The sequence below is a fragment of the Betta splendens genome, chromosome 4, assembly GCF_900634795.4.
Source record: "Betta splendens chromosome 4, fBetSpl5.4, whole genome shotgun sequence".
Taxonomy (NCBI): Eukaryota; Metazoa; Chordata; class Actinopteri; order Anabantiformes; family Osphronemidae; genus Betta; species Betta splendens.
Window position 1 is genome coordinate 13,036,955 of NC_040884.2, and position 27,297 is coordinate 13,064,251.

At 48.1% G+C, this 27,297-nt stretch overlaps 2 protein-coding genes and 1 long non-coding RNA gene across 5 annotated transcripts in view; 1 reads left to right on the forward strand and 2 right to left on the reverse strand.

Annotated features, from left to right (window-relative positions):
* kcnh2b (potassium voltage-gated channel, subfamily H (eag-related), member 2b) overlaps window positions 1-7,207 on the reverse strand; it is a 98,128-nt gene extending 90,921 nt beyond the window's left edge. For both annotated transcript variants that reach the window (XM_029149581.3, XM_029149580.3), the window contains exon 1: window positions 7,073-7,207. In XM_029149581.3, the coding sequence (XP_029005414.1) occupies window positions 7,073-7,148 (76 nt within the window). In that variant the 5' untranslated portion in view covers window positions 7,149-7,207. The remainder of the gene's footprint in view (window positions 1-7,072) is intronic.
* A 127-nt stretch (window positions 7,208-7,334) lies between these two features.
* LOC129604003 (uncharacterized) lies at window positions 7,335-12,384 on the forward strand. 2 transcript variants are annotated; one of them, XR_008694516.1, is made up of 3 exons: window positions 7,335-7,473; window positions 12,025-12,141; window positions 12,244-12,384. It is a non-coding gene; the product is annotated as an uncharacterized LOC129604003 (long non-coding RNA). The 2 variants fall into 2 exon arrangements; XR_008694517.1 differs by having other exon boundaries at window positions 12,025-12,145; window positions 12,244-12,365.
* Window positions 9,580-27,297, reverse strand: part of sspo (SCO-spondin) — a 45,209-nt gene continuing 27,491 nt past the window's right edge. The window contains exons 89-118 of the mRNA XM_029149585.3: window positions 27,136-27,171; window positions 26,826-26,990; window positions 26,481-26,693; window positions 26,062-26,229; window positions 25,790-25,924; window positions 25,101-25,338; window positions 24,812-24,964; window positions 24,692-24,738; window positions 24,435-24,605; window positions 24,140-24,316; window positions 23,480-23,635; window positions 23,122-23,246; window positions 22,101-22,240; window positions 21,832-21,878; window positions 21,515-21,754; window positions 20,433-20,594; window positions 20,127-20,243; window positions 19,903-20,041; window positions 19,531-19,727; window positions 19,257-19,427; window positions 19,043-19,170; window positions 18,821-18,975; window positions 17,784-17,830; window positions 17,127-17,291; window positions 16,423-16,634; window positions 15,701-15,796; window positions 12,954-13,014; window positions 12,283-12,413; window positions 10,842-10,992; window positions 9,580-9,874 (exon numbers count right to left, since the gene is read on the reverse strand). Of these exons, the coding sequence (XP_029005418.1) occupies window positions 9,852-9,874; window positions 10,842-10,992; window positions 12,283-12,413; window positions 12,954-13,014; window positions 15,701-15,796; window positions 16,423-16,634; window positions 17,127-17,291; window positions 17,784-17,830; window positions 18,821-18,975; window positions 19,043-19,170; window positions 19,257-19,427; window positions 19,531-19,727; window positions 19,903-20,041; window positions 20,127-20,243; window positions 20,433-20,594; window positions 21,515-21,754; window positions 21,832-21,878; window positions 22,101-22,240; window positions 23,122-23,246; window positions 23,480-23,635; window positions 24,140-24,316; window positions 24,435-24,605; window positions 24,692-24,738; window positions 24,812-24,964; window positions 25,101-25,338; window positions 25,790-25,924; window positions 26,062-26,229; window positions 26,481-26,693; window positions 26,826-26,990; window positions 27,136-27,171 (4,166 nt within the window). The 3' untranslated portion in view covers window positions 9,580-9,851. The remainder of the gene's footprint in view (window positions 9,875-10,841; window positions 10,993-12,282; window positions 12,414-12,953; window positions 13,015-15,700; window positions 15,797-16,422; window positions 16,635-17,126; window positions 17,292-17,783; window positions 17,831-18,820; window positions 18,976-19,042; window positions 19,171-19,256; window positions 19,428-19,530; window positions 19,728-19,902; window positions 20,042-20,126; window positions 20,244-20,432; window positions 20,595-21,514; window positions 21,755-21,831; window positions 21,879-22,100; window positions 22,241-23,121; window positions 23,247-23,479; window positions 23,636-24,139; window positions 24,317-24,434; window positions 24,606-24,691; window positions 24,739-24,811; window positions 24,965-25,100; window positions 25,339-25,789; window positions 25,925-26,061; window positions 26,230-26,480; window positions 26,694-26,825; window positions 26,991-27,135; window positions 27,172-27,297) is intronic.

Consider the following 27,297-nt stretch of genomic DNA (forward strand, 5'->3'; position numbering starts at 1 on the left):
GGGGGTTTACCGGATGCTTAAGGTAAAGAGCAAGAGCTGAGCGACAGCTAGTTTGGTATCGGCTGTGAAACTGAGCATTTAAACATGATCACCACGTATAAAGCCCATCGGCCCACAGGAGCTGCGTCTGTGATAGTTGGAGCTGCCTAACACTATGGTGCGAGTTGAATTCAGTTCAGCCGTGTGTGTTTATACTGTCATTGCGCCGCAGCCGACTCCCACGGAGCTGATGTATGTCTCTCTCTGAAGCACTTCCTGCAGAAGGAGCCGTTTAGTTCCTCGGCCTCTGCTCAATGTCAAACGCTGATCTTAGTCACTCAGAGACCTGCTGTTACGCACAAACGCTGCACTTCAGCGGTTCCTCCTCGTGTGTTTCCGTGACGGACACGTGCAAAGAGCATGAATACCGTGTGTGCGTTTGTGTGGCTGATAGAGCTGAAGGGCTTCATCTAGATGGGGCCTGAATGCTTCCTGTTACTTTGGTGTAATACTGTGGCCCGGGAGGAATAAACAGTCATATGAGACGCGGTGAGACTCAATGAGGGGGAATGAATGGCTGGAAACGGTCGGCTGAGTAGAATGAGACGAGGAAGGACGAATTACAGAGGATGGGAAGGAAAGAGAGGAAGGAGGAGGAGAAGTGGGCCGTCTGGACGCCGTGGGTGATCTGAGGACAGACAGGAGGTGATGTGAGCCCGGACGCAAGCAGCAAACCAGTCTATGGTGCCTACATCTATGCTGGAGCAGCCCATTCACTGGCAGCTGCAGCTGAAGCACAGTCCCAGCGTTCACCTACCTTATGTAACATCCACTTTAAAACACCTCCCAGCTTTTATGCTGTCGACCCAAAGGGGGTGATTCACGTTCGGTGCCAGGTGAATGCGAACGGCAGGAGCTGGAGGATGAGTCTGATCAAATGCAACCAGTATTTGAGGCATTATGCGTCTAATTCTTGTAGCACAAAACTGCAACGTGAAGGAATTCTAGAAAAGAACTGGTCTCGTACTGACGGGGAAGCACGAGGAGTCCAGTCCGAGCCGAGTGGACATCATGGAGGAGAGCTCGGCTTCTAACGGCCTCTCAGAGACCCCAAGAGCCGCTAACAAGACCACATTTCAAACAGAACGCGTCCAGTATAATGAGAACAAAGACCTTTGTTCTGCAGGAACGCTGCATGTACAGCGGTTTCATCACAGGAGCCGTTGTTAGTCAAACTCATGACACAAATAGGTTTTATCCCACCACAGGACAGTGTCAGTGAAGCCTAATGCTTTATGTCACCTCCATCCCATGTTGGGAGGTCCTCACAGAGGCCACTGCTCTCTACCTACAACACAGGAGCAGCACCGGGACGCTGGCAGAAGGTGCAGGACAACAGCGGTTTGTGTTCAGGATGCTCAGACTGTGTGCGGTTCCAGGTGGAGTAAAAGACGGCCAAGCTTCATTTAGTAAACTCATCTCTGCTTCTTATTTACATCTAGGCAGCGGCTGAATGACGCTGTGCCGTCATCACTCAGAGCAGCAGTATTGATGAGACAGCGCGGTTGTTTAAGCGTCACTTTCCCAGTATTTAGAGTCCAAACACTCCTGAGCAGGTGAATGAGTGAGGGGAGGGGCCGTCACCGGGCTGGGGGCGAGTGAGGAACGATGCAGCACACGATGAATTAGCTAAAAAGCTGGTGTTTTCCCAGAGGGGAGCCTCAGTCTGGAGCGGAGACCGCCGGAGCGGATGCACGAGACACACGCTGGGAATGAAGCTACGATGGGAGGAGAAACCGGATTTACATTTAAACACGGGAGGAATTTAAGATTGCAAATAGGAGCTTTCACGGTGAAAAGCAGCTCAGCTCTGCTTCTATCAATAACAAGCCACATGCTGGGGTTCAGTAAAAAGGGCTGGAGACGTAAAACCTGGGGATCATTCAGACTTTTAAGCCTTTGGCTGCAGATGCAGAACATCGGATGGATGATGATAGATGACACAGCACACACTCTATTGACGCCTGGTCTCACTCAGCTTCCAGTCAGTCGCTGCTTGCTGAGCGCTGGACAGCAGCTCTACCTTCATCCTCGGTTAGAGGAAGTCCCTGTCGGCAAAGTGTTCCAATAGGCTCCATCAACACGCTGAACATGGAGCGAACATCAATCGGCCGAGTGATCCAGATGAAGACGTCAGCTCATCTCACGGCCGACCCACAAGCAAAGACAGACACGTCCATCCATCACTGACAGACACTGGCAAAGCGTGGTTCACGTCTTCACACACACACACACACACACACACACACACACACACACACACACACACACACACACACACACACACACACACACACACACACACACACACACACACACACACACAGAGCCAGAGAAGCAGCTGGTTTTGGCTGGTGCTTCTCTGCTACACTGAGATAAACGCTGCTCTATTCTCCATTACTACACATTCATGCGTGCAGTGAACGATGGCAACGTTTGGAAGCAGGAAACTAACAATGAGGACGAGCAGCTGTTCACAACAAGTCAAATGTTTTCCATTCGGTTTGGAAATGTCACTGCTCTTTATCGCTTACCTGAAGCTTATTGTTCAGCGAAAACAACAACAGGGACGTGAGGTCAGGTTTCATGAATCAGTCATAATAAGACAAAGAATGAATGAAATGAATACATTAAGTGCTTAGCGATAGGAGGTTAAAGCTACTATGAGGGATCTTCCATCCTCTAACGAGCGTCTGGAGCCAAAGAGGCAGAATAAAGCTGAGCTGCTGCTGCTGCTGCTGCTGCTGCTGCTGCTGCTACAGAGAAGCTCCACTTCATAATTCTCTGCATAGACGTTCACACTGAATAATTCACGGAGGCCAGAGCTCGGGGCTTTGCAGTCTGCAAATGCGCGTGCGAGGCGTTCGTGTGAACTGTATGTGCTTGGAATCTCCCCGACGCCGCTGCGTGGGAGGCTGAGGAGGGAACCCCGAGATCATATGCGCGAGGCCGGTTTAGTGGTGCAGCCTGAAAGACACGGCTCTCCTCTAAATGCGCGATTGCCATGGAAACGGTAGGGCCGACGCGCAAAACCCTCCAACACGCGCGCATCAGCGGCTCGTGGTGCCGCTCGCACGGACGACGTCTCTGCAGAAGCAGCGGAGGAGAGTCGCGTTTTCAGGCTACTAGCTTTGGCATTTATTCCAAAACGGCCCGCGTGTCATCACAGCATCGGTCGCAGCCACGAGCTCCAGAGAAACCATGACTAGCACCAGCACCGTCCACTGAGTCACGGGCCGCGAGTGGGTGCTCCCAGCCCGGTGCAAGTATTTTCCTCGAGGCTGTCAGAGAGAACTGATGAGTCATCGGGGAAAAGTAACGAACGAGGCAAAATAGAGGCAAAAGTTCTAATTACGCATGAAAGCGTCTCTGCTTTGCAGGTGCAGCCACTAACAGTGGAGAGCGGCCGGGAGCCGCTGGCGGCGGGCGCGAGGCTCTCGGCGCGAGGCTCCGTCTGAGTCAGGAGCCGCTCGACTCCACAGTCACAGTCGCGGGGAAATGATTGGAAGCGGCCGTGTGCTTTTACAGAGTTTCCTTCTGAATGAAAGCGCTGCCGCAGCAGATCGCCGGCGGATTCACTCTTATTTATTCCTGTGGAGACGCCGCGCGAGAAGCGCTGACGTCGTCGTGCGCGACAGCTGACAGGGAGACGGGGGTCCTGTCACGCGTTGACAGCTCCAGCCTTTATTTGGGTCCACCGTGGGCCGAGTCTTTAAGTCAGCGCCCGCCGCCGATAGTCTTCTGTTCATTACGGGAACACAAAAATATCTGCTGGCACAGCGTTTCTGTCAGCTCGCCGTCAACGCCGGCACACGTGCTGACGGACGGTGAACGTTACTACAACCGCGTGACGTGGACGTGGACGTGGGCCCCGGTTCTGATCCCTGCTATCAAATAAAATCACGGGCAGGAACGAATCCCCCACGATGCAATGGCAGGTCACGTGACTTCCTTCAGCCGGCGTTAGGGTGATAATCCCATAATCGCCGCCGTCCTTAATGGCTTGTTTCGCTCTGAAGTGTCTCCGGCCGCTGTGTGTACAGCGACTCCGCTGCCTTAACAAGGTTATGCAGATTTATGCAAATGAGGGCTAATCCCCCGGACGCCGGGACCGTGGGCTCCTGAACGCGCTCCTTTCCAGGCGAGGGCTGAATTGGGAGCGGGGACACAAAGGCGAGGTGCGATGGAGTCGCGGAGACGTGATGAATGGGGGGGGGGGGCGGCGGTGAAAGGGCAGCTGCCGCCAGATAAGACCGTGACGGATGGAGGAACGGGCCGGCGAGAGAGCCTCGCGCGCGCGGGGGACGTCACGTGACCAGACTCGGCGCTGGAGACCCGATCTAGAGCAGCTGCCTCTGGCTCAATGAGACGCCGATCCTCGCACTTATTTGTGTTGACTGGAAGCGAACGCTGCATGAAACGATGAAACCGCGCGTCAATCACCGCGTGGAAAACTTCAGCGCGTTCTCATTTTGCTCCTTCGGCGTCGGCTTTGTTCGGGAGAACGCGGAGCCTTCCGCAGTTCGACGTCAAGGTGTGGAGTAAACATCACCTGACGGTGCCGCAGAAGCAGCCGAGCTCTCGTCTCCGCGCTGTTTAGCCAATTAGAGCAGCATCTGAGCGCGTGCCGTTGATGAGGGAGCAGGCGGCGAGCTCGTCTCTCCTTCGGCCTCAAATCTCAGCTCCGTGATCGCGGCTGCATTCAAATCCACGGCGTCGTCAAAGGACCACGTTTTACTGCTGCTTCGGACTCAAATCAGTGCCAGGAAAAAACACTCGGCTCAATCAGCTCAACCAGCCAATTTACAACCAAAACCAGATTTCTTTTATTTTGAATATACAAAATAATACATGCAAATAATTATGCTGCTGTGTGCTATTGGAGTCATAACAGTATCAGGCGTGAAGCCGTTCAACCAGAGAGACGGAGGAGGTTCTACAGTGGAGATGTTTGTGTCTGTAATCACGTTTCAATAAGCAATTAAATCCATCTATCACTGATTTAGAATGCTTTTCCTCTGAGGCGACGCATACAACAGTTCAAAGCGGCTGAAAAAAAGCGATCGACAGCGGCTGAACAACTGTGAGAAATCACACGCAACGTTTGCCCCAAATGGGCCACAGAGCCCAGTGCCCACACCAGCGGCACCAGCGCTCAGTCCTGACTCCACTGCTGATGGACCGTGGTGCCGGACTCATCCTGGGCCGGACTGGGCCGGACGGGAATGACCGCGCTTCGCTAGCGGCTTAATGTGTTCGAGTTCAGGCCTCAGCAACAAAGTGTTTCTGACCTTCCACAGCATTTTGCAGCCTGGTCGCTTTAAACCGGCTGTTTGTTCCCTCAGCACCGAGCCCATTAGCCGCTAGTGAAGACAAAGTGGTCGCACTCTGAGGCTTTTCCGCACCACAGGACGCGCTCGGACTCGGACGCGTAGCATCCGGGCCGCGCAGAGCGTCCACGCGGCTCTGGGCCCTGAACGCATCGCTACTAAACCCGGTGACTGGATCTGTACCTTTACCTGCTCTGCCTGTGTGTGGGTGCGTGCGTGGGCGGGTGGGGAATCGGGGAGGCGGTTGCCATGGAGATGCAGTGTTTGCGCTTCAGCCGGAGAACGGTAACATTCTCCCTGGAGGACAGTGGCTTTGGGGCTTGTAATTGGGCCAAGCCTGCTCTAAGCAGTGGAACCGGCAACAGCGTGCGACTAAAGGTTGCCGTGACCTCCTCGAGGAGGCGCGTCCGTGTCCGAGGAGCCGAGCGGATGTCGAACGTAAAGAGCAGCAGTGACTCATTGAAGCTGCATCTGCTCACTTCATTAGCTAAAGTTTAATCACATTCACCCAAGTACAAAGGTTTAGGAGGGAGGCGGTAAATGCTGTCCCTCATGAATGATGCAGTTTTCTCAGGGCCACAAACAAGAAAAGGTTGGTTGAAGGCTGGACCGGCCGTGACGACGCAGCGGAAAGACGCCACCAAAGCTCAGTGTCTGGTGCCACGCGTCATCCTGTGGAAAAGCTGGACTGATTGATTGATCTGTGGACGCGGAGCAGAAAGCTACTGGGCCACAGCCTGCGATCAATGCATGTGTTGCAGCGCGAGCAAATAAACTGCGCAGAGCGTACGAGCTTCTGGATTCGAGTCAGACGAACAGCTCCCGTGTGAGTCTTTCAGTGTGATGTCGCTCTCAGCAGCTCGGCGTCAGGACTCGGCTGACATCACGCCGGAGGCTCTTTTAAACGGCTCCGGGCAGCAGCCTTCGGGCGGAGGAGATCAGCCGAGGGCCCCGGCTGCTTCACTGACCCTCAGACCGGCTCTGCAGCTACAGAGGCGCATTGGAAATCCAATGGAACCAGAAAAAAGTGAATGATTTGCATCGGGGATAACAGCTCAGCTCCACAGGAGAGAGAGGAAATATGGACGCTTCCAATTTCGTGCCCTCGGGACTTTATGAAATATTAAGTATCTCACACATACCATTTGTTTTCCCACATCAAAGCTTCATTGATGGAATGATGATCATTCATATCGTAACAGTAAAGTGAAAGAAATTTGCTGAGCTCTTACATAAACCTATTTGCATATCCACACTAATTGAGCCAAATATAAAAGGAGCGTGGCCTTAAATTAACCTGTGTGAAAGCAGCGGGTGACATTAAAGCTTCGGACCATGTGAAACAACTCGAAGTTGTTTTCAGAAGCTACAGTATTTTGCATAGTTTTCTGGTTTTCACCTCCCAAAATACCAGGAACGCTCCCGCTGTGATACAAATGTGTCCTTCTAACTAGTGTGTGGTTATGACGTAATCCCAGTCAGGCAGAAGGAGAGCGGGGCTTGTCTCGTGTCTCCGTACAGTATATTTGCTCGGTTTATCAGTGGATGAGCTGTAGCGTCTGGACCATTAGTGACGCACCAGCAAACATCTTTATTATCAACCTCATTAGTTTGCTCATTTGAATCAATCATTTACCCGGATTTAATGAAAGAACCCCAAGTCGCGTCGTTGTGTAATTGAACAAACGAAACAAGGCTCTTACTTTGACTGTCGAATTTCCTGATGATGGTGTCCAGGAAGGTGTTCTGCGGAGCCACGTGGCCCCTCCGGACCGGCATCTTGGCTGCTGTGGCCCCTGGACCCGGAGACCGTGCGGGATTGTGTTTATTATGAACACGAGGCTACGCGTCCGTCCCCGCAGCCGAGCGCGCGGCGGTCGCCGCTCTCCGCATGCGGGGCTGAGCGCCGGCGCGTTCAGGAGCCGCTAATCCCGGGGCCAAAGTTTTCCCAAGTTGACGCTTGCGATGAATCCGAGGCGCCGAGAGTTCTGGAAAGCCTCGCTGCGCGCGCGGAGGAAGCGAGCCGCTTTCCACCCTCCGCACACGAGGCTGCGTGGATCAATGATGCCCGTCCGCGTCCCCGTGGGGAAGGCCCGTCGTTCAGGTGATGTTTCACTCCCGTCTCACAGTCGGCGGAGCTCGGCGGGCGTCTCATCCTCCGCCAGCGGCCGCTCCCGCGACGCGAACCTTCCTACGAGCGTCACCGGAGTCATAGTTAAGGCGCCGCGCTGCGCGTTGCGACTCTCTCGCGCCGCCTCCTCCTCCCCGCGCGTCCGGAGCTCCGTGCGTGTAACTGTGGAGGGAAAAAAAACAAGAGGACGACGCTGAGACGGACGCGGCAGAGCGCGGTGCCGCCGCGTTGGAGGTTGTTCTGCGTCGCTCTCGTCCTCGCCGTGCGCTCCCCCGGTGACTTCAGCTCCACCGGCTTCTAGCTGCGCCTTTTTAACCCTTTGCTCACGCGTTTTAATGATGAATAAATAAACCCCGCACCGTCCTCCTAAACCCAGGGGAGTAATGAGCCCGCACCTGCTGGGGGCGTCGCGCTGCTGCACACTCGCCCCAGTGTCAGTGATGGGGCCTATTAATGACCATTTATTCTACCTGGAGCAGAGTAGCCTCGGGAGAAGTTCACTGACCGTTCTGACGTTACGGAGCAGTTAGGATCAGATGAATGTGCTTTGTGTTACACCGCAGCGTTTATCGCACACCTGCGGCCAAACGGTTGTCTGTTAACAGGTGCACGGCCTCAGACTGCGCCTGCCTCTGGATCTGATGGACTCATTTGAAGCACACGCGCACAGCAAACACGCGCACGCTGCTCCCTTTGTACTACCCTGCTCTTGGTTAGGCTTTAAAACCCAGTGTTACCTAAACGCCCCATACGATGCTTTACCTGCATTGAGGTGCAGCTGAAGCTCCGGGTTCCGAGCAGCGGGGCTGATGCGCCTTTATTGCGTTTCAGGGCTTGGATGGGGATTCACCACTCAGCCTGCTCAGCTACGTCACACCACCGGGGTTCCCCCCTCCGTCATGACGGGGACGATGCCTTCACGTACTGTCAGACATTGGAAATTTAGCCAAGGAGCGCGCGGAAATTTCTGATTGCGTCGGCGCGCGCATGTGCCAGTTCATTAGGTGCACTTAGGATCCACTGCCACGCTCTGTAGAGTGAGATTTAGACGTACGTTACGTTTGCTGCACACACTGTGTGTCTGCTGTGTTGGAAATGTTGAATTATGAGTAGATGGTTCTGGAGCTCAAACCTGAAACCTCGTCTAAAGCAGCATATACACATTGGTAATATTGCAGTTTTTATACAAAGAGGGCACACAAAACGTTATGTTCCCCCCAGTCACTCTTATCTGTGTTCTACTAGCAGAGTTCTTGATTTTCAGACGGTACCTGAAGGCAGCACTAGCTCAAACGCACGCTTTCCCGTTAGTCCCGTTCCAATCCATCAACACGCGACTTTCGTCCCGACCTCGGTGCCGAACCAGGCCTTGACCCCCTGTGCTCCAGGCCTCGCGCTCACATCACCGCTGCTCTGGACCCGCATTCATCAAACGGAGCCGCGGTCGCATTGCATTGACTGGGCTGACGGCATGATGGATTCGGGCCTCGTGGTTGAATCGGGCCCTGACGAAATGCGACATTTGGGTAGGAATTAAAAGGCCTTCCCATTCCATCCGACAGTATTTACCAGAGCAGCTGAGCTGCAGCCTTCCTCACTCAACTCCCATATTTAGTCAGGAGCGCAGAGGGGGAGGAGGAGAGAGGCAGAAGACCAGGATCACTGTCACACATTCACGTATTGCACCGCAGCTGAGGAAGGTAAAGGCACAGTAATGAATAAATGTCCGAGTCAGAGAAGTGAAAAGGCTTCAGGCATCACTTTGACAAACCCATTAAAAGCTACATCTTCCTATAATGACGGAAAGTTTCAGCAGCAAATTAGACTGTCATCAGAAATGTCACTTTCTACACAAACAGTTTTTCCATTTAGCGAAAAGTCAGAACCTGCGGTAAACTGTGACCAGCTTTATTGAGTGTAAGCTCAAATCAAAGGTTAGTGACAGGGGCCAGAAAACGAAGTTCAGTGAAGGAAGGTGAACATGGTGTGTTTGATGTAAAGAAAAGCTCAGTCAGCTGAGTCGGTCACTGTAGCAGAGAGACGGACGCTGGACGCATGTACGACAAAGGGTACAAGGCAGAAGTAGAAAATATTTATTGACTAACCTTTAAATGTGAAACATCTAAAGTTAAAGGAAATATACAGTTTCTCTGAACATACATAAATGCACAAAAGGCTTTTATAGGAATCCTCTATAAATACATATACAGTAGAGAAACAGCAGCAGCACCCAGTCATACAGTATGATGACTGGGCGCTTCATCGTATATTCCAGCCTTTCACCCACATCCTCCATGCACCACCCAGCTCATACTGGTCTCACTCCAGTGCATACACACATTGTCCCTGCGTCAGCGTCTGGACAGGTCACCTCCTGTGGAAGAGACAAACAGGGAGACTGATACAGTCACACTTCACAGTTCTCATCTGCAACAGTTTGTCCTCTAAAGAACGAGTCGTCTTACTGGGAACTGTGTCGTCGTTTCACTTTATAAAAAAGATTAAATTAAATGAGTTGTAAAACCAAAGCAGATTATCAGAAGTGCATGAACATTCTGTACAAAATGATATGATCTCAACAGGTGGGAAACGTTGCAGCATGAGCGGCTGTCCTCTGTGTGTGTGTGTGTGTGTGTGTGTGTGCATCACTAGGGACATGAGAAAACTTGTGCTGGCAGTTAATGTGTCGGGGAGCGTGTGAGCGCATGGCCACACGCTGTAAGACTGATCGCCGTGACAACCACATCTGTCAGACATGATGTCTGCTGGAGTGGAGCGCTGTGCTGGGGATGCTCCACGTCATACGTGGCTACATCCAATTAACTAACACAATCAGCCGCGTTGATGAATGGATCAGCACATAATGGCTTCAGAGGTGAGAGTGAATGACAACACATGTTTCAGTGTATGCATGTGCCTGAGACACAGACTGAATGTGTTTGCAACACTAATGAAGAGGCTTTCTTCATAACTGACACTGGTTTAATGGTGGATTTGTGACACTTGTTTACATGCAGTATTGTTTGCCGTTGTAGACTCGAACCCGTGTCAGTGACTTAACGATCCAATGTGAAATGTAAAAAGCCTTTAGGACAGATTGAATCGAGCTTCCGATAATATCACAACACTGAGACTTTTCAGCTGATCCTCAGTCAGAGGAAAAGTCTATGGCAGCGGTTGTTCTTCATATTTCAGTAATATGGCTTCTCCTCCTAGTGGGATAAAGTAGAGCCCTCACTGGCACATGAGCCTGCAGTGGGTACCTTTACATATATTTAAATGCCCAGTTTTCATGTGAAGGCAGGCAATGCAAATCAACGAGGCCGCGTTTGACTCCCCACCTTGGCAGCTTGTGCACTCGCAGCCTTGTATGACAGGCAGGACCACCGGCTCGCTCTCTCCGTTCTCACACTGCAGGCTGAGGAAACGGACCGGGTCGTGGGGATCCAAGCGGTAGCTGCAGCATTCGCACACCGACTGCAGGTACGGCTCCTAAACGGAGAGAGGGGGAGAAGACGACATGAAGGAAATGACAGAGAGAGAATGTGAAGCTGAGAATGTGATAATGGGGATGAAATTAGAGTAGTACAAGCGCCCCCCCCCTCTGATTCTCCTGCAGGAATCAAAGTGGAAACAAAGACAAAACTGAGCAGGTAAAAAGAGAAAGAAAGACCTGGAAGCAGGAATTACATGGACATACACAAGAAAGTCAGCCAGTAGAATATTACACATCCCAGCACTGAATGGAAAATGTGAATCAAACTCAAACTTTTACTGGTTGCTCCGCACAGACAGAATGAGTTAGTTAGTGTGCTTCCACTACAACATGCTCAACTACTGCGTGTTGGCCAGGTCCACTCGGTTCCGGCTCGTTCTGCTGACACTGCATTAATCACAGCTTCTGTCTGCAACTGGAACCGAAGCTGGTGACTGTGAGAGTAAACCAACATATACTTTAAAGCCAAACAATGAGCAAGATGCCAGATAATTCATGACTGGACCCACAGAGTTGTCAAAGTCAAAGTCTATAAAATTCACAACTCTGACAGAGTGTATGAGACAGAATTACTTTTATTTCTAGAGAGGATCAGAAGCTTTACAAGCTAAGTTGTACAGAAATGCAAATTAGTTAATGATTTAACATGATAGACAGCGGTGAAAGGTAGAAGCTGTACTCATGTGTCCAATTAGGGCAGAGAAGGAGGAGAGTTTTCCTGTGGAAAAAGTACAATGGCCGGTAAGCAGAGAATGGGAGGTAATAGGAGAAGGAGGCGAGAGGAGAGAAGGAGTTCAGGAACAAAAACAACTCCAGTGCCTGTGAAAAATGGCAGTCATTAGTGCTTCACACAGCGTGTGTTAACCCTGTGGCTGCTGGTGAGGCAGAGCCAGACGGCAGCGTCTCCCCGCTGCCTAGTCACCAGTTACCATCCCCCGTTGCCACAGTAACAGGAGGCAGTGACACATTTGGCGGAGCTGATGTTTATTTTTACTAATCTCCCAGCATGACTGCTTCTATTTTTACAGGGGAGATGTATGGATGCCAAGAAGGAACAAAGTCACCATGGTGATGAGGTGATGAGCTTGTTGTCTCATAAGGGTGGAGGAGACAAAATAAACAGAACCTCCATGAGGTTCCATACAGTAAGTGAGTAAGTCATAGATCACTGTTTATAATTAATGGATTCATTCGCTCTGGTCCCTGACTGACTTTATCTTCTGTCCTGTCTCTACCCTACTGGTCAGCACTACTACGAAGACATGCGTCAGTTCACATGTCCGTACCTCTAGGATGACATCAGTCCTGGACAGACAGCGTCCTCTGCAGAAGCTAACCTCCACGTTGTCGAGTCGACAGTCGCCCTTGGTGAGGTTCCTGACCTGAACGTAGCGACGGCACTCCGGCAGATTCTCGCCTGAAGCAAACAGATGGGGACGAAAGAAAGGCAGAGAAAGAGAGAGTACAGTGGGAAAGTTCACCATAAGAAGCCACAACTGAGATCTCGCTGTGTATTTGCATAAGATGATGCAAAGGCAGAGAGCTGCTTCCAGGAAGCAGTGACAGCGTCATGCCTCCTTGCAGCATGTGACATTTCCTCCAGCGTACAGTAGGTTAAGTAATGTAAGCTCTTACTAATTGGCCACTGTGGCACTGGGACGTTCTAATTAAATAGTTGGTAGAATAAAGAGAAATATGACATTAGCCCACAGTTTGTAGCTAAGGAAACATTAGTGTATAGAGCACATGATTTAAAGCCTTGCCCTCAAATCTTTATTTTATTCAGTGTTCTATACAGCAGAATAGTCATTATGTGACGTGATGCTTCCAAACCTGGGACCAAGGTCACATCCAACAAAATAAATGATGATACAAGCCAAACGCATCCACTATAAAAGTAGGTGTGATTACAACTCTGCAGGTTTTGTGTGTGTTCTGCTGTCTGTGTCGTACTGACCTGGGAAGTGCTTCCTACAGACTGGACAGCAGCTGCCCGGCTCCTCCACCTTCACCTCCCCCTGACAGACACATGGATCGTCATTGTTACATTAGACAAGTGTTTAATCTGTCATTCGCTTTTGCTTTGGTAGGTTTGTTTCATGTTAGACTTTCTTCGATGACCTGAAACATCTTTGCGTTTCCTACAACACAGGAACAGTAAAGAGACAAGACAAAGGGAGACACAGAGACCAGGAATAGCCAGAGACACAATGACACAGGGACAAAAGCAGTGAAGCCGTGGAGGTGAGTGATCCAGTCTGAGAACAGCACCATCCAAGCTGTTTGTGTCTGAGAGGTGCTGTTACATCCAGCCACACACAGGCAGACGTCTCCTCCCACTGCACCGCCTCCAGCCTCCGCTCACTTAGTGCAGGAGTTCATGAAGACGCCCGCTTCAGGTCCTTTAAGCTAAGAGGCTGCGCGCCGTGTCTGCGTCTGATGTGGCAGTTTCAAAGGGGCGGCCGCTTGGCATTTTAAATAAAGGCTACAGGCTTCAAGATGGAAATCAGAACGCTATTAATGTCTAGAACCTGCAAAAACAGAGCTGAGTGCTTGGGAGGGAAACATCCTGAAAGCTTTTATCAGCAGATATGATAACAGAAGCTTCAATACATTATCTTGGAAACAGCCGCCGAGCAGAGCAGTGAAGGCACCGAGGGAAAGCTCAGTGTTAGAGCAAAGCAATTAACTGTAAGATGACTCATAAATAAGATACTGTACCGACAGTAAGCAATTCTCCGCCTGTCAGCAGCAGGAACAGTGCACTAAGTGACCTTTTCACATTTGACAAGCAGTGCTCTCACTGCGACATAACTTAGTGCAAACGGGGGAGGCCAGGGATGTGAGAATGCAAACAGAAATAGCTCCACCAGCCCCGAGCCCGTTGGGAGCAGGCACCACAGGAGGAGGCTGGGTGGACGTCCGCTCAGCCCGGCTCAGCGCCACCGAGCTCTCCTTTAAAGGTCTCGCTCATTCAGCGCACGGGCACTTGTTCTCTGTGTTCCCACCATGTGAAAAACACTTTAGCTTTTAATCAACCAACACCTTAGTCCAGTTTGAACCGCAGCAGTGCTATTTTTCAAATATTAGCTAATTAACACATTGAGATTTCAGGGGCAGCGCCTCCTTCCCGAGGACACTGTGCAGTGCAGACAAGGGGTTAATGAGCAAAGCCTGCCACCAATGAAAACAAACCCATCACTTCAGCTTCAGTAGTAACGTGTGAAGCAATTTTATTTCTTCTATGTGACGTCCTGGCAGGTAGTGAGTGTAGAAGACTGTAACAGAGCTGGAAGAAAGTTTGACTCAGACTTCAGCTGCTAGTTCAGCTCTGACAGTAACTAATGTGATTAGCATGAGTCCAACAAGTGTCAGTCACCAGCTCACTTAGAGCCAAGTTCAGGTTTCATGTCAGTCAACACCGATCCAAAATAGGACTTTGGTCAAGCATTTGTTTCATCATAGCCCCTCATTAGATCAAGTAATGAAACTATGGTCCTTAATATAATATTATTTTATAAACAATCCCTTAAACATCTTAATTTTCCCCCCAGATGTGAACATTCTATAACAGCATGGATATTTTTAATTGTAATTGTATCAATTATCAAACCACCACAATAAGACTAAATTATGCACTTGGCTTCTTATAATTACACTAAATAAATCATTACAGTATAAAAGTGTAGCGTTGCTACCAAAGAACAGTAAGGACGGCCTGTCTGGGACGACAGCCGCCTCGCTGGTTTGTGACATGATTGTAAGTTTCTCTACTGCTCGTGTCAAGGCCTAGACAGAGTCTGTGTTCGTGCAGCAGAACCAAAGTTCCACCCGCCTCAAGGACTACACAAACTAATTCATATTTGATGTGGACTTTACTTTTTCCTCATATGCCTCTAGTTACAGAGACTCTGCAAGATGACCAGTCATTATTTTGGGAAGAGGCTGTCTCCAGGGACGACGTGCACGGACCCATAACCCCTCGAGCTGACAACACAAAGGCCGAAACTATTTGTGAACTGTTCTACAGAAAGTCAATTTTTGAATATTTATCAGATGCCTTGGGTGGTTTAAGTATAAAACTTCAGAGGGAACTCAAATAGTGCCTTGCATGCTAAGCGCTCTGTCACTTCCTTTTGTCAAATAGTGAACATGTCCCAATGATTCCTAATCACTGTATGTCTAATGAGGAGAGTGGCTGTGTTATGGGCTGTGCAGGGACATGGTGAACTGTGGGAGGGTAGTCAACTATTGATTTGTTTCAGCCGCTGCCGTCCAGAGAACATCCCACACATTCTAGAGGGAGCTGAGAGTGTTCCCGCTTCCTCAGGGGCGACTAGAGTCCAGAGACGCTGTGTGAACTGTAAAACAGCTGGACGGCAGCAGTGGATTTAAGTGTGCCGTAAAAATGATACCTCCGTTAACAAACACAGGCACAGAGACGGTTAAGGGAGCATGCACTAAGGGTGGTCACCAAGCTAAGACACCGCTCTGCTACACGAAACAATCCATCCAATGCGACACCCGACGACCTTGATAGAACCACGTCCCTTGGTTTATTACCGGTTTCTGTCATACAGTAGGTGGTTATCACTAGCCAAAGCCAATCTGAAGTATAACTACAGTCACAATATGACATCAAATACATAGAGGACAGAGACTAATGCTTTCCGCCTGTTCCCAGTGTGCTGATGTGTGCCTCACCTCTTCACAGTGGAGTGGAGGACACTTTGACTGGCACGTGGTTCTCCCGTTCTCACAGCGACAGGACGTGCAGCCTTCATCCCACTCTGATCCTGCCTGGCTCACATAATCATCACAGTTACCATTAAGAACCTAATACAGCCAATTACCCCTCCCCTCATTATGGTGTGCTGTAATGCTGCTAGTGCAGACTCTATTTTTCTTTATTGTGCATATGTTTAGCTTGTTGACAGATGTACAGGAACACATGCCCAGTGCTGACTTTCCCAAAGCAATCCTGACCCTCGTTGGTGTTGATTAATTGTTAGAATCCAGTAATTTCTCCTCCTGCTTCATAAATAATTCCTGGCCAGCTTGCCCAGTTGTGGCTTCCTGCATAATGGATGAGGCATTGTGGTGTAATGTGAGCCTTGCCACTCATACTCCAACACACCCCCACTTTATGAGTAAATAACACAATGGGAGTAAATGAGAGGGAATGTAAACACCACAGTGATAATGGCAAGGCTCAGACAAAAGCCCCGGTGAGGGAAGCACAATGGCTTTGGGCTGCCAAGTCAGCTGGACAGCAGATGTCTGTGTGCTTGGGTGTAGGCCAGCGTGTGTGTGTGTGTGTGTGTGTGTGTGTGTGTGTGTGTGTGTGTGTGTGTGTGTGTGTGTGTGTGTGTGTGTGTGTGTGTGTGTGTGTGTGTGTGTGTGTGTGTGTGTGTGTGTGTGTGCACCTCCCGCAGGATGGCCTGGTCGTGGCAGGGGCAGAGGGCGGGGATGACACACACGCCCTCCGTGTTTCTGTAGAGCCCGTCCTGACACATGCAGCCTTCAGCCGAGCGGCTGCAGTTGACAGGAGAGGAGGAGTAAATGTCCCGACAGCTCCTCTCGCACAGCGGGGCTTCCTTTGACATGCTCCTCCGCCACTGCTCGCCATCAGGGCACTCTGGAGGAGGAGGAGGAGGGACAGCCGTGAGAGGAGTAAAGAGTGGAAGATGACAACGGTAGGTTGGAGAGAGAAAATAAATAACATGGAAGGAGAGCAAGGGTGGTGAAAAAAAGAAGCTCAACTCCCCTTCAGTGGCATTCTCAATCAATTGTATTGACATTACATTTATGTCCTGATTATATCCATGAGCAGTTCAGCAGAATGTATTTTTATACTTTTTTAAACCAAATAACTGGGGATTTTATGTTGTGCATATCAATATATACAGTAGATCAAAAAGATTTGTGAAGACGGCTCATTAAAATGTACCAGCTACTAGTTTCTGAGACCTACATGCCCATTAACCAAAGCTACAGTACAGTATAAGGAAGGTTGGGAACCACCGTCCACTGCAGGTATATAGTGTATTGGTGAAACTGGTTGGAATGACACTGGACACTGACAGGGTGCGTCTGAACTCATCACATTCCATTACAGTATCTCTCTCACCACAGTCGGGGGCCGTGCAGCTTGAGGAGCGCTGGTCCGGGCCCTCGCATGGGGCCCCTCCGTACTGGTGAGGCTGCAGCACGACTCTAGTGGAGCTCCGTCTTCCTGAACCACAGCTGGCTGAGCACGTACTCCACCGGGACCAGGTGGACCACTCACAATCCACTAAGGGGGAAAAGACATAAAACAGGACAACACATTGGGCTCATTGTACTTTTGTTTTCTTCTTCACTGCTGCAGGTTCAGTAACATTAAACCATAAAGGTGGTGCCTCCCTTGGGAACACAGCACTGCCTGTAGAGTGTTATAATGCTTTACCTTATCTACAGAGGCACCACATGTTAATTATTTTGATCATTACTATTCATTGGATGAAAAATATTGATTTCCCTGGACCGGTTTTGCTGATCAAAAGATTCCAGCTAAAGCACGGAGGTCAAACCACACAGCTGTCGTTTCGCCCCCTGGGAGAAAGGGCCCGTTAGAACTATTGCTTAGATACATGTACAGTAGCAGCTGTTACCAACTATATATTTATCATCGGCCTGAAGTTTTGCTAATGCTTTAGTTGCTGAAAGAGAAAGAGACAGAGTGAGGGAGAGAGAGAGGAATATAGAGCAGCTCCACAATGTGCAGCTGTGCCAAAGCATCACTCACCATCACAGAGCTCTGACGTACAGTTGAAGATTCCACCTTCACACACACTGAGAAAAACAAAACTAAGTCATGGGAGTGAAGTACAATGAAGGAACAGCAGTGAGTATTTTACTGAACAACACACCCCATACCACACAACTGTAATATCAGAACGAAGGTTATATAGAACCCCTAGTACTGTCACATATCAATTAACCAGCTGGATTAGTGGTGACTGTAGTAATGAAACTTAAGTCTTCTGCCTCTCCAAATGTCACTGTGGAGTAATTTGATATGTTTGTACATTCATCATAAATCATGATCAGCTTGACGGTGACCTTAAAACACAGCTGTCAAACTTAATCTGGCTACACTTTGTATTAGATTTGTAATGAAACTAAAATAAATAAGATCAAACCATTAAGAACAGCGGCCCATACATTCATTCAAACATTAAGATGCAAAAGTGCACATATATTTCCAATTAAATAAAAAGCAGTGACCTTGGATCAAACAACTTTAAGCCAACTCGCTCGATGACTCAGCAAATATTATAAATCATCTCACTGAAGTCAAGTTCAAGTTCAGCGTCCACCAAACCATAATTCTACGTTCCCTCTATGTTGGAAGTGCATTCTACTATTATGCTCACCTTCCCCAGCCTGCGAGATATTTATGGAGTAAGTTTACATTTCAATTACACCTCCCACCTCTTCAGTCTTACATTAAATAGGAACTCAAACACTCCCTAATCCTCAGTTTTAGACAACACTTGTACAAGACTTGTAACATCTAACTGTTTGTTTCTCTCAAAGTATGTTATAATATGTCCTGTGACTGCAAATGGTCTTTAATTAGCAATAAATGATGGTCATAAATAAAAATAAATTGATGAGGGCCATTAAGGTAATGTTGACTCTAATGGGGGAGGCAAAGTTTCAGCGTGGTCCACCAAGGACCTGTAATACAGTCACGTCAATCTCAAAGGAGGAGGCCACATCCAGGGGCAGCGTGGCTGTTAATCAGTAAATAACAATGGTGAACAATCCGTGGATTACCATGTGTTGCAGAGGTGCTGTATGCTGGTGCCAGGGGACAGCACAGCGTCCGTGAACCCTGCTGTGCTGACGTTCCAGTTCTGGTAACCAGCCGGCAGGGAGAGCGCTGAACAAGGGCAGTGGGCGTGGGACACACACAAGCCTCCGTGTAACACCTAAAAGACACATTGTGGTTTAAGGATAAGATCTGTCAGAGCATCAATCAGAGGTGCTGATACCAACCTGCCCAGAGGGACATGCGCACCCAGGAGAACAGGGCCCAGGCAGGCACTGAGTGTGTGGCCACAGGTCCTCACAGGTATATGGGCAGGATCCTGAGCACTCACTGAATACCTGTCCACTGGGGCACTCTAACAAACACACAGACTGGTTCATATGTTTTCAGGGATTTGCTCACACTTCCTGTGGATTTAGTTCCTGTGTATGTTTCTCCTACCAGACAAGCAGCTGTTGGTGTTACAAACGGTGTGCTGCTCCAGAGGTCCAACGCAGGCCAGTCCACCAGGCTCAGGCTCCCTAAGGACAGTCCTGTTCCGCATAGACAACCCACCACCACACGTGGCACTGCACTCACTCCAAGGTGACCATTCACTCAGCAGACAGCCCACTGGGCAGAGAAAAGCAATGGTGCATAAGTAAGTGATTTAGTACTTACTATAAGTGACTACATCAAACTTAGTAACAAACCAGTACATGGTAGCATCTCTGACCTGGACATGACAGCAGGTCACAGCTCTCCATTTGTGTGGTGTCAGCACAGGAAGTGCTGCCCTCTGTTTCGTGGCAGAGGCGGGTCCTTGTCCTCTTTCCACGGCCACATGAAACCGAGCAGGTGCTCCACGGGCTCCAGGGCTCATACACCGGGCAGGGAAACGTGGTGCACACCAAAGTACCATTCTCACACACGCTGAAAATGGAGGATATGTACTGTATAAGTAACTTATATCTATAAGTAACTTAGGTTGCGTCAAGCAGATATGAGGTGGTTGGTAGACACAGACCTGAGTGCTAATTCCTAAATTACATCTAGTATCACAGTTCTGTAACTCAAAGTAAATTTGCATGAACAGACTAACTCTCACCAGGTGTTACAATCAACAGTGACCTCTACTTTAGGGAGGATCTCCAGCGTCCCATTGCCTGAGGGGATACCACAGCGACACTTTGCCACTGGCACACAATGACCGTCCTGCAACAGCTGTCCCTCCAGACACCGACAACCTGCGAATAAAGAAGCAGGCAATTTAATTCAGACAACAAAAAAACATACATAAACCAACATATATTGGTAAAGGTCAGAAACTACCTGAGTGACATGCTCCCTGAAGACACTGCACATGCTCCCATAAGTCAGTGCAGCTGCGGGGGCACTGATTGGCACAGGTGTCCTGGTAGGTCCGTCCTCTATCCTCACAACGCTCACCTAGGAACAAAAACAATAATTCTTCACCAACCAAGACATGAACTGCTTGGATGCAGCAAAGGTTAGTCAGTAGGATGCACAGATGCATTTTTCAACCCATTTAATTAATATGCTATTTGCCTGTGACACATTTAATCAGTTGTGATACTATTTAAGTCAAAGTGACTTGGAAATCTGTGTGGTTAGAACCTGGGCAGAGTGCTGTGTTGCAGGCCTGGCTCTGCGTCTGCTGGCTCCTGCACTGGGGTCCTGGAGAAGCAGCCAGGGGCCTCCTGTATCGCTGCCTGACTCCACCACTGCACGGCTCAGCACATGGCGTCCAGCTACTCCAAACACTCCACTCACACAGATCTGGAAGAGAAGAGGGATTATCAAGGCCATCTTCTATTAAGGTGGTATCCTAATCGAGATGACATGAGCTCTCCTGTAATAGCTGAGATCACAATCAAAAACAGTAGTGTTTATACTACGGATTACACAGACATGCAAATCAAATCTGGAGGTGTACCGGGTACAGAAAACAAAACAAAGCTGACTGAGTTTCAAATGAATTTACATCAAAACAAATCCTTTTGTTTGTCCCCAGAGAGACATGGATAAAACCTTGTGTTCTCGGGGTGACTAGGGCCGTGGAGCTACACTACGACATGTTTCTGTCTATGCTGAATGCATCTTTCAACCATATCAGTTTATTGCATTGATCTACATTGACAGAGTGTTCAGGAAATTGAACCATAAACCTGCAAAATCCAAATTAAGTAAATTACAAAATCCACATATGCTCAGTTGACGAAATGTTTAATTAAAGAATTAGTATCAGGACGACTAAAGTGCTGTGTACGCTTTTGTGGTCTATTACTGTAAAGTGATTTAGATCAACAGAAATACTGTATCTAAACATAACACCATTGTACTTCAAATTAGTATGTTGACATTCAGAATAGAAGTTCAGAAAGTACTCAACAGTTTCCCAAACAAACTAATAATATAATATAATAATAATTTATTTCATTCTGTCACTGCGCTGCTCCAGTTCTTTACTAAGCAAGCATGGTGTGTGTTTGTACAGTGCCACGCTTGTCTAACTCTGACTACCTCAGTGTGCTGTCTGCATTCAATCTCATGATGATAGCAAAGTGTCAAACTGTTGCGACATGCTGAGAGACACTTTGCCCTATTCATTACTATCCTACACTGTGGAGCTTCTGTACGGACGGAGCTGGAGTTCAAGAGAATGACTAACGTCTGAAGTAGGATACAGTCTCTGTTACCTCTGCAGATGTTGGCATCTGGACATAGTCTTTCCTCTGCAAGGAGTCCGGAACATTGGTTCTCCTCCTCTTCAGAGACTGGAAGACCAGAATCCAGGTCTAAACAGGCCCGGAAACGCTTCTGGATTGAGACCATCTTATTGCCACTAATAGCCGCTGCTTGGGGAGTACTGTGCTGCAGCAAGGAAGAGGGTACACAGGGAGAACAGGGAGTCCAGTCTGACCACTCGCTAAGGATGACTGCAAGAAGAGAAGAAAAGTGAGAAGGAGCTATTCACTCATTTACTCTCCATCACATATACATTCTACTTTCTTACCTTCACATTCTCTTGTGTCACACTGCAATGTCCCATCATGGCAAAGGCTAAAAGAGAGAGCCACAAACCCACAAACAATTACACTGATGCTATGGATGCCAGACAATGTAAAACAGGGATTTAGGTAAACGTTACATTCTTCCTATGTTCTAGCAGTTTTTAATACATACAACATTTGTCTTGTTGAAGTTGAAAATGTATTTTAGTGCAGAAAATGAATGATACAGACGCATGAAGCACAACTTTACTGGGATTAAAGAAGGTGTTACCAGGTACTGCAGCCTATAGAGACCGTTGCACCCTGTGGGACATGAACAGGTCTCGGTGGTTGTCCTGAAGCCTGAAGCTGTAGGTGGATGCAGCCACAGTCCTCTGGAGCAACACAGGTACCGTTCTGCTGCAGCAAGCCCTAGAAAGAAAAGACAAAGAGCAAAAGACGTTGGGCTGATTTTAACAATTGAAAGGTTATAATTCTTTTCCTTTCTATCAACTGTAATACTTAAAAAACAGAAAGAACCAGCTTTATACACAGAGTAGAACATGCAATGAAACGGCTAATAATAATGACAATGGATAATTAAATAAAAATAAAAATAACTATCAATACCATTAAATAATAACTCAAACCTCATTAAATCACTGAATAATTGAGTGCATGAATGATGGAAGCTGACATCTCTGTTCACATTTCACTGTGTATCATCACTATCAGAAAGGATTGTTTAACTTTCTCCAATAAATCAAACTACAAACTGGGCCAAACAACATAGTTAAATTGTCATCACCACTCATATGAAAGTGATGCATTACCAACAACATGCAGCACATTTTTCTGCTGAAACGCCTCTGGTCTCTGGTTTCGTTTTACACATCCTGGATGAGACTGTACAACACCATGTGCTACACTATTCACATGCAGACGTTCTATATCCTCAGAATCACCTCTGAATATGTTCTGGCCAAGTACAAATGTTTCATAGAAAAATAATATGTGAAATAAGAATGTGAAAGAAAAACGTGAGGTAAAATTCAATACATTTTTCAACATACACATTGAATAAAATTTTCTAAAACTATCTGACTGATTGATTTTACATCATTGCACCAACAATAACAGTATTAAATGTGTGATTAGAGTTACAGTATAAAGATCCATTAAAGACAGAGGTTCGTTTGTATTACTGCTATTATCAGTAAAACAAGATTTGATTTACTGTATGTAAAAACATACACAACTTTAGTACAGTACATACTGTACAGTGTGCACTGTAAAGCAGATGAAACATATACCTGTGGGCAGTAGCAGCCCGGATTACATTCCCTCACACCTGAACACAGATCTCCCTGGCCCTGCAGTGCACACTGCTTCTCACAAGGAACACCACAGTCCAAGTGAACGAATGGGGCCTCACAATCTAGAAGCAAGAACATAATACATGGTGAACAGTATCGACACAGAAACTCTCACCCACACAAACATTGAAGCACACAGCAAGGTTTAACTAAATGGTGCAAAGCATTAAGGTGACATGGGTCCACATCGACTGTTTATGGTAAAGGTTAGTAAGTACCTGATATGTAAAACCTGGTCACCAGTTCAGGTGTATGAGAATTTAAATAAACACAGACTTCCTACACATTGACTCACCATTGCATTGAGTCAGGCTGCATGTCCTGCTCTGTGTTTCAACAGGAGTGCACTGTTGCCCCCTGGTGGCAGGAGAGAGTGCTACACGGTAGCGCTGCTGTCTTTGAGACTCACAGGAGCACTGAGACCAAACACTCCACTGTGACATGGGACAGTCTGCAAACAGGGCACAAATGGGCAACCATAATCATGTGACATGCAGCAGTGCAGAGGTGAGGCGAGGTGTGTGGCTAGTTTGCATAGTCTCCCCATGGCTGCGTTGCTTTTCTCCAGGTACTGATTGCCTGGAGACTTTAAGTTCCTTGTAGGTAAGTGTGAAAGTGAGTGGTTGTCTGTCTCTCTGAATCATGTGGCGCTAACAACACATACTATCATATATCAAACCAATAACTGCATCATCAATTGACTAATTTAGCTAATGGCATGACTGGACAACACTTACTTTGCAATATATTTATATTATTATATAAATCTTCCTCTGCACAGACTCTGATTCTAGTTTAAATACAGTACGATTAAACTCATTGATGCTATAGTAAGAACTGCAGTGAAGCAGATCACCAGAGGAGAGAAAGCATCTGAAGTGTATGGGTCAAACAGCAGAACCTGGCTAATATCTGGTCCACATCCCCAGTAAAACACTCTGATTCCACTCTGTACCTGGACATGGCTGTTTGTAGCACAGCTGGTTCTCCTCTCTGTTCCTCTCAGCCTCCATTTCAGTAGGACATGCTGCATCACCTCCCTCCTCACACACGCACACCCTGCGTCGTGTCACAGACCCCGCCCCACAGCTACGGGAACAAAGTGACCACTGCGACCAGGGACAAAGATCATCTAAGGAGGAGGAGTAAGAAGTTCATACAATAAGTGACACTACATAAATTCTTTTTATGTAGTGTAAACTATGTGAATGTTGTGTCAGTGAAACAACTGAATTGCAGTGCATACAAACCAAGACAGGGAGGGCTGTAACATTTTTGAGTGTCTCTCTCGAGCCCACTGCAGTCAGACCCATTGTTCCGCGGTGGGGGGTTGATGCAGGCACGAGTTCGGACCTGACTCCCCTGGCCACAAGTCACGGAGCAGTCGGACCAAACTGACCAGAGGGTCCAACCGCCATCCACTGAACAGTCAAAGAAACAACCTTTAACTTTACAGCATGACCACCCAGTCACTGCATCGGCTGTTAACATGAATGTAGTAACGCACCTCTGCAGTCGATGTCTTGGCAGTAGTCTCCCTCTGGTGTACAGGTGCTGGGCGCAAGTAAAACAAACTCAAAGTCTCATTCCCCTTAAAAAACGCCAAAATCCTTTGCATTTGTCTCACCATTGTTTACACTCTCCTTGAAGCCAGGTGTCTCCTACAAAGAGCTCCTGGTTGTCGTGGAGACACAGAGGTGGACATGGGCCCGGATCACAAGATTTATGTTGTACTTCCTCAAATTGACAGTCTTTTCCTTCAGTCTCTGGAATCAAAGACCTGACAAACAAATAGTGTGTAATGTATAAATTACACTTCTACTTCTACTACTAGGTCAAAGGTTTGGACACACAAAGATCGACATAAAGGAAAAACACTAAACCACTGAATATAAAGATTGTTTAGTGTTTTTCACCTGTATCTGGTTCTCTGGCCATGTCCGCAGGTGACGCTGCACGATGCCCAGCTGGACCAGGAACTCCAACTGCAAGCAGCCTGGCAGCTGTGATTGGTGCAGAGGAGCTGTCCGTCAGAGCAGCTGCAGTTGTTACAGTCCACTTGATGCCAACTTCCGGCTGCCCAGATGTGTCCCACCGAGTCCACGCAGTCACACTGCCAAAGCTGCACACAAGCTCCATCCTGCTGCAGCTGGCCTGGACACACACACACACAGAACAGCGGTGGGTTCATTTCTGCATGATGTTAATGAGTCAATGTGACATGTCAAGGTTTAAAGTCCATATTTCATCACCATCACATTCATACAGCAGCTCAACTACAACTGGGATCAGAAATACATATGGTCCTGAATGAGTTTTAATGGTTTTACTTTCATTTCTGTATAGAAGAAGAAGATGAAAAAGAATAATGCCTTTATTGGTCATCATCACATATACATGTTTTTTGGTTTTCACTTCGATGCAAGTAGCGCACACACACACACACACACACACACACACACACACACACACACACACACACACACACACACACACACACACACACACACACACACACACACACACACACACACACACACACACACACACACACACACACACACACACACGTTTATCTGTTAATAACGTGGCAGCGTTTCCGGACCTTGGGGGCAGCGGCAGCCAGGCTGACATTCTGCATGGTCCTGGCACTTGATGCCCTCCTGGAGGTCTGAGCAGCGCTGTGGACACTGGTTGGCACATAGCATGAACTCCTGGCCCGGCGGGCAACCTTTCGCATCTGACAAACAAAAGGTCATGAATCTGCTGATGCTGCTTCAGCAGGAGCATGTTTTGGCATAAGATTAAGGATGCTGACTTTTGAACACTTATGAGAAATATATTGAGCCATGAGCTGAATGAATGAACACTCCTCACCGCAGGGCTTTGTGTTGCAAGGCTTGATCTGGTTTTTCTCTCCTTCACACTTCTTCCCACCATTTTTGGGCGGAGGGCTGGAGCAGGTGCGCGTGCGTATAGATCGACCACCACCACATTGTTTGTCACAGCGGGACCAGGGACTCCACCGGGACCAGCCTCCATCCACTACACCCCCCCAGCCATAAACACAAAAACAGTGAAAGCACAATGTACAGTATTTGGCTTTTCATCCTTCAAAGAAACTCAAAGCCTCTTCAGAGGTTATAACCTTAGTTAGCAAATAAGAGCTATGTGTGATTGAAGAAAAGAGCTGCTAAATGTTCCAGAAAAATCTTTTTCATACTGATCTACTGTCTCCTTTCTATTCCAAGGCAGCGGGACAGTTATCACATGCTACTGTACTCTAGCTGGCCGACCTTTGCAGGGCTTGATGTTACAGAAACGATGGTCCAGGTTCCCTTCCAAGATGTCTTCACACCACGACCCATTGATCCCAGGGCTGAGGAAGGTTCGTACTCTCTGCTGCTGACCCACTCCACAAGATCGCGAACAGAGGCTCCACGCTCCCCATGGTGTCCACGAGCAGTTCCTCTGCTCACAATCAGCTCCGGTACAGACCTCCGCACCATCTGGAAATTATTACGAATAAGGCACATAACACCAACCTCCTATGTCTGTGCTACTGAACACCAAGCTATGAACAAATGATCCCCAAAAGCAAATGTACAGATGATGGACAGATGGTGGTTTCTCTACTGTACCTGAACACTGTGGCAGGTTACAGGCCTTCTCTTGGTGGGAGCTTCCCGAGCAGGGAGCACTGACACACTGGCGACGACGAGACTTCACAGCTGGGCTCACAGCATCAGTGCAGGTCTTAGTGCAGGGACTCCACAATGACCAGGGAGAAAAGCCATCGTCTTCATCTGATGAAGATGGAGGAAGAGGGTGAAAAGTATTCATGAATCTTTATTGCCTCATGACTAAAAAAATTACAACATAGAGGTGAAGTGGGGAGAAAGGTAATGAGGAAAAAGCAAGTAAGATGCACCTTGTATTCATTCTTCTTACCTTCTAAACCTGGTTGTTGTGTAGGCCCGACAGTCACTGCCATACAGTAGTAGATTTTTAGTTCGAACAGTAAAGTAAATGTAAAGTTAAAGTCATTATTAAGCAATACATGTAATTTAATTCAGTATTCAGCATTTTAAGTGTTGTTTTTGTTCTCAACCT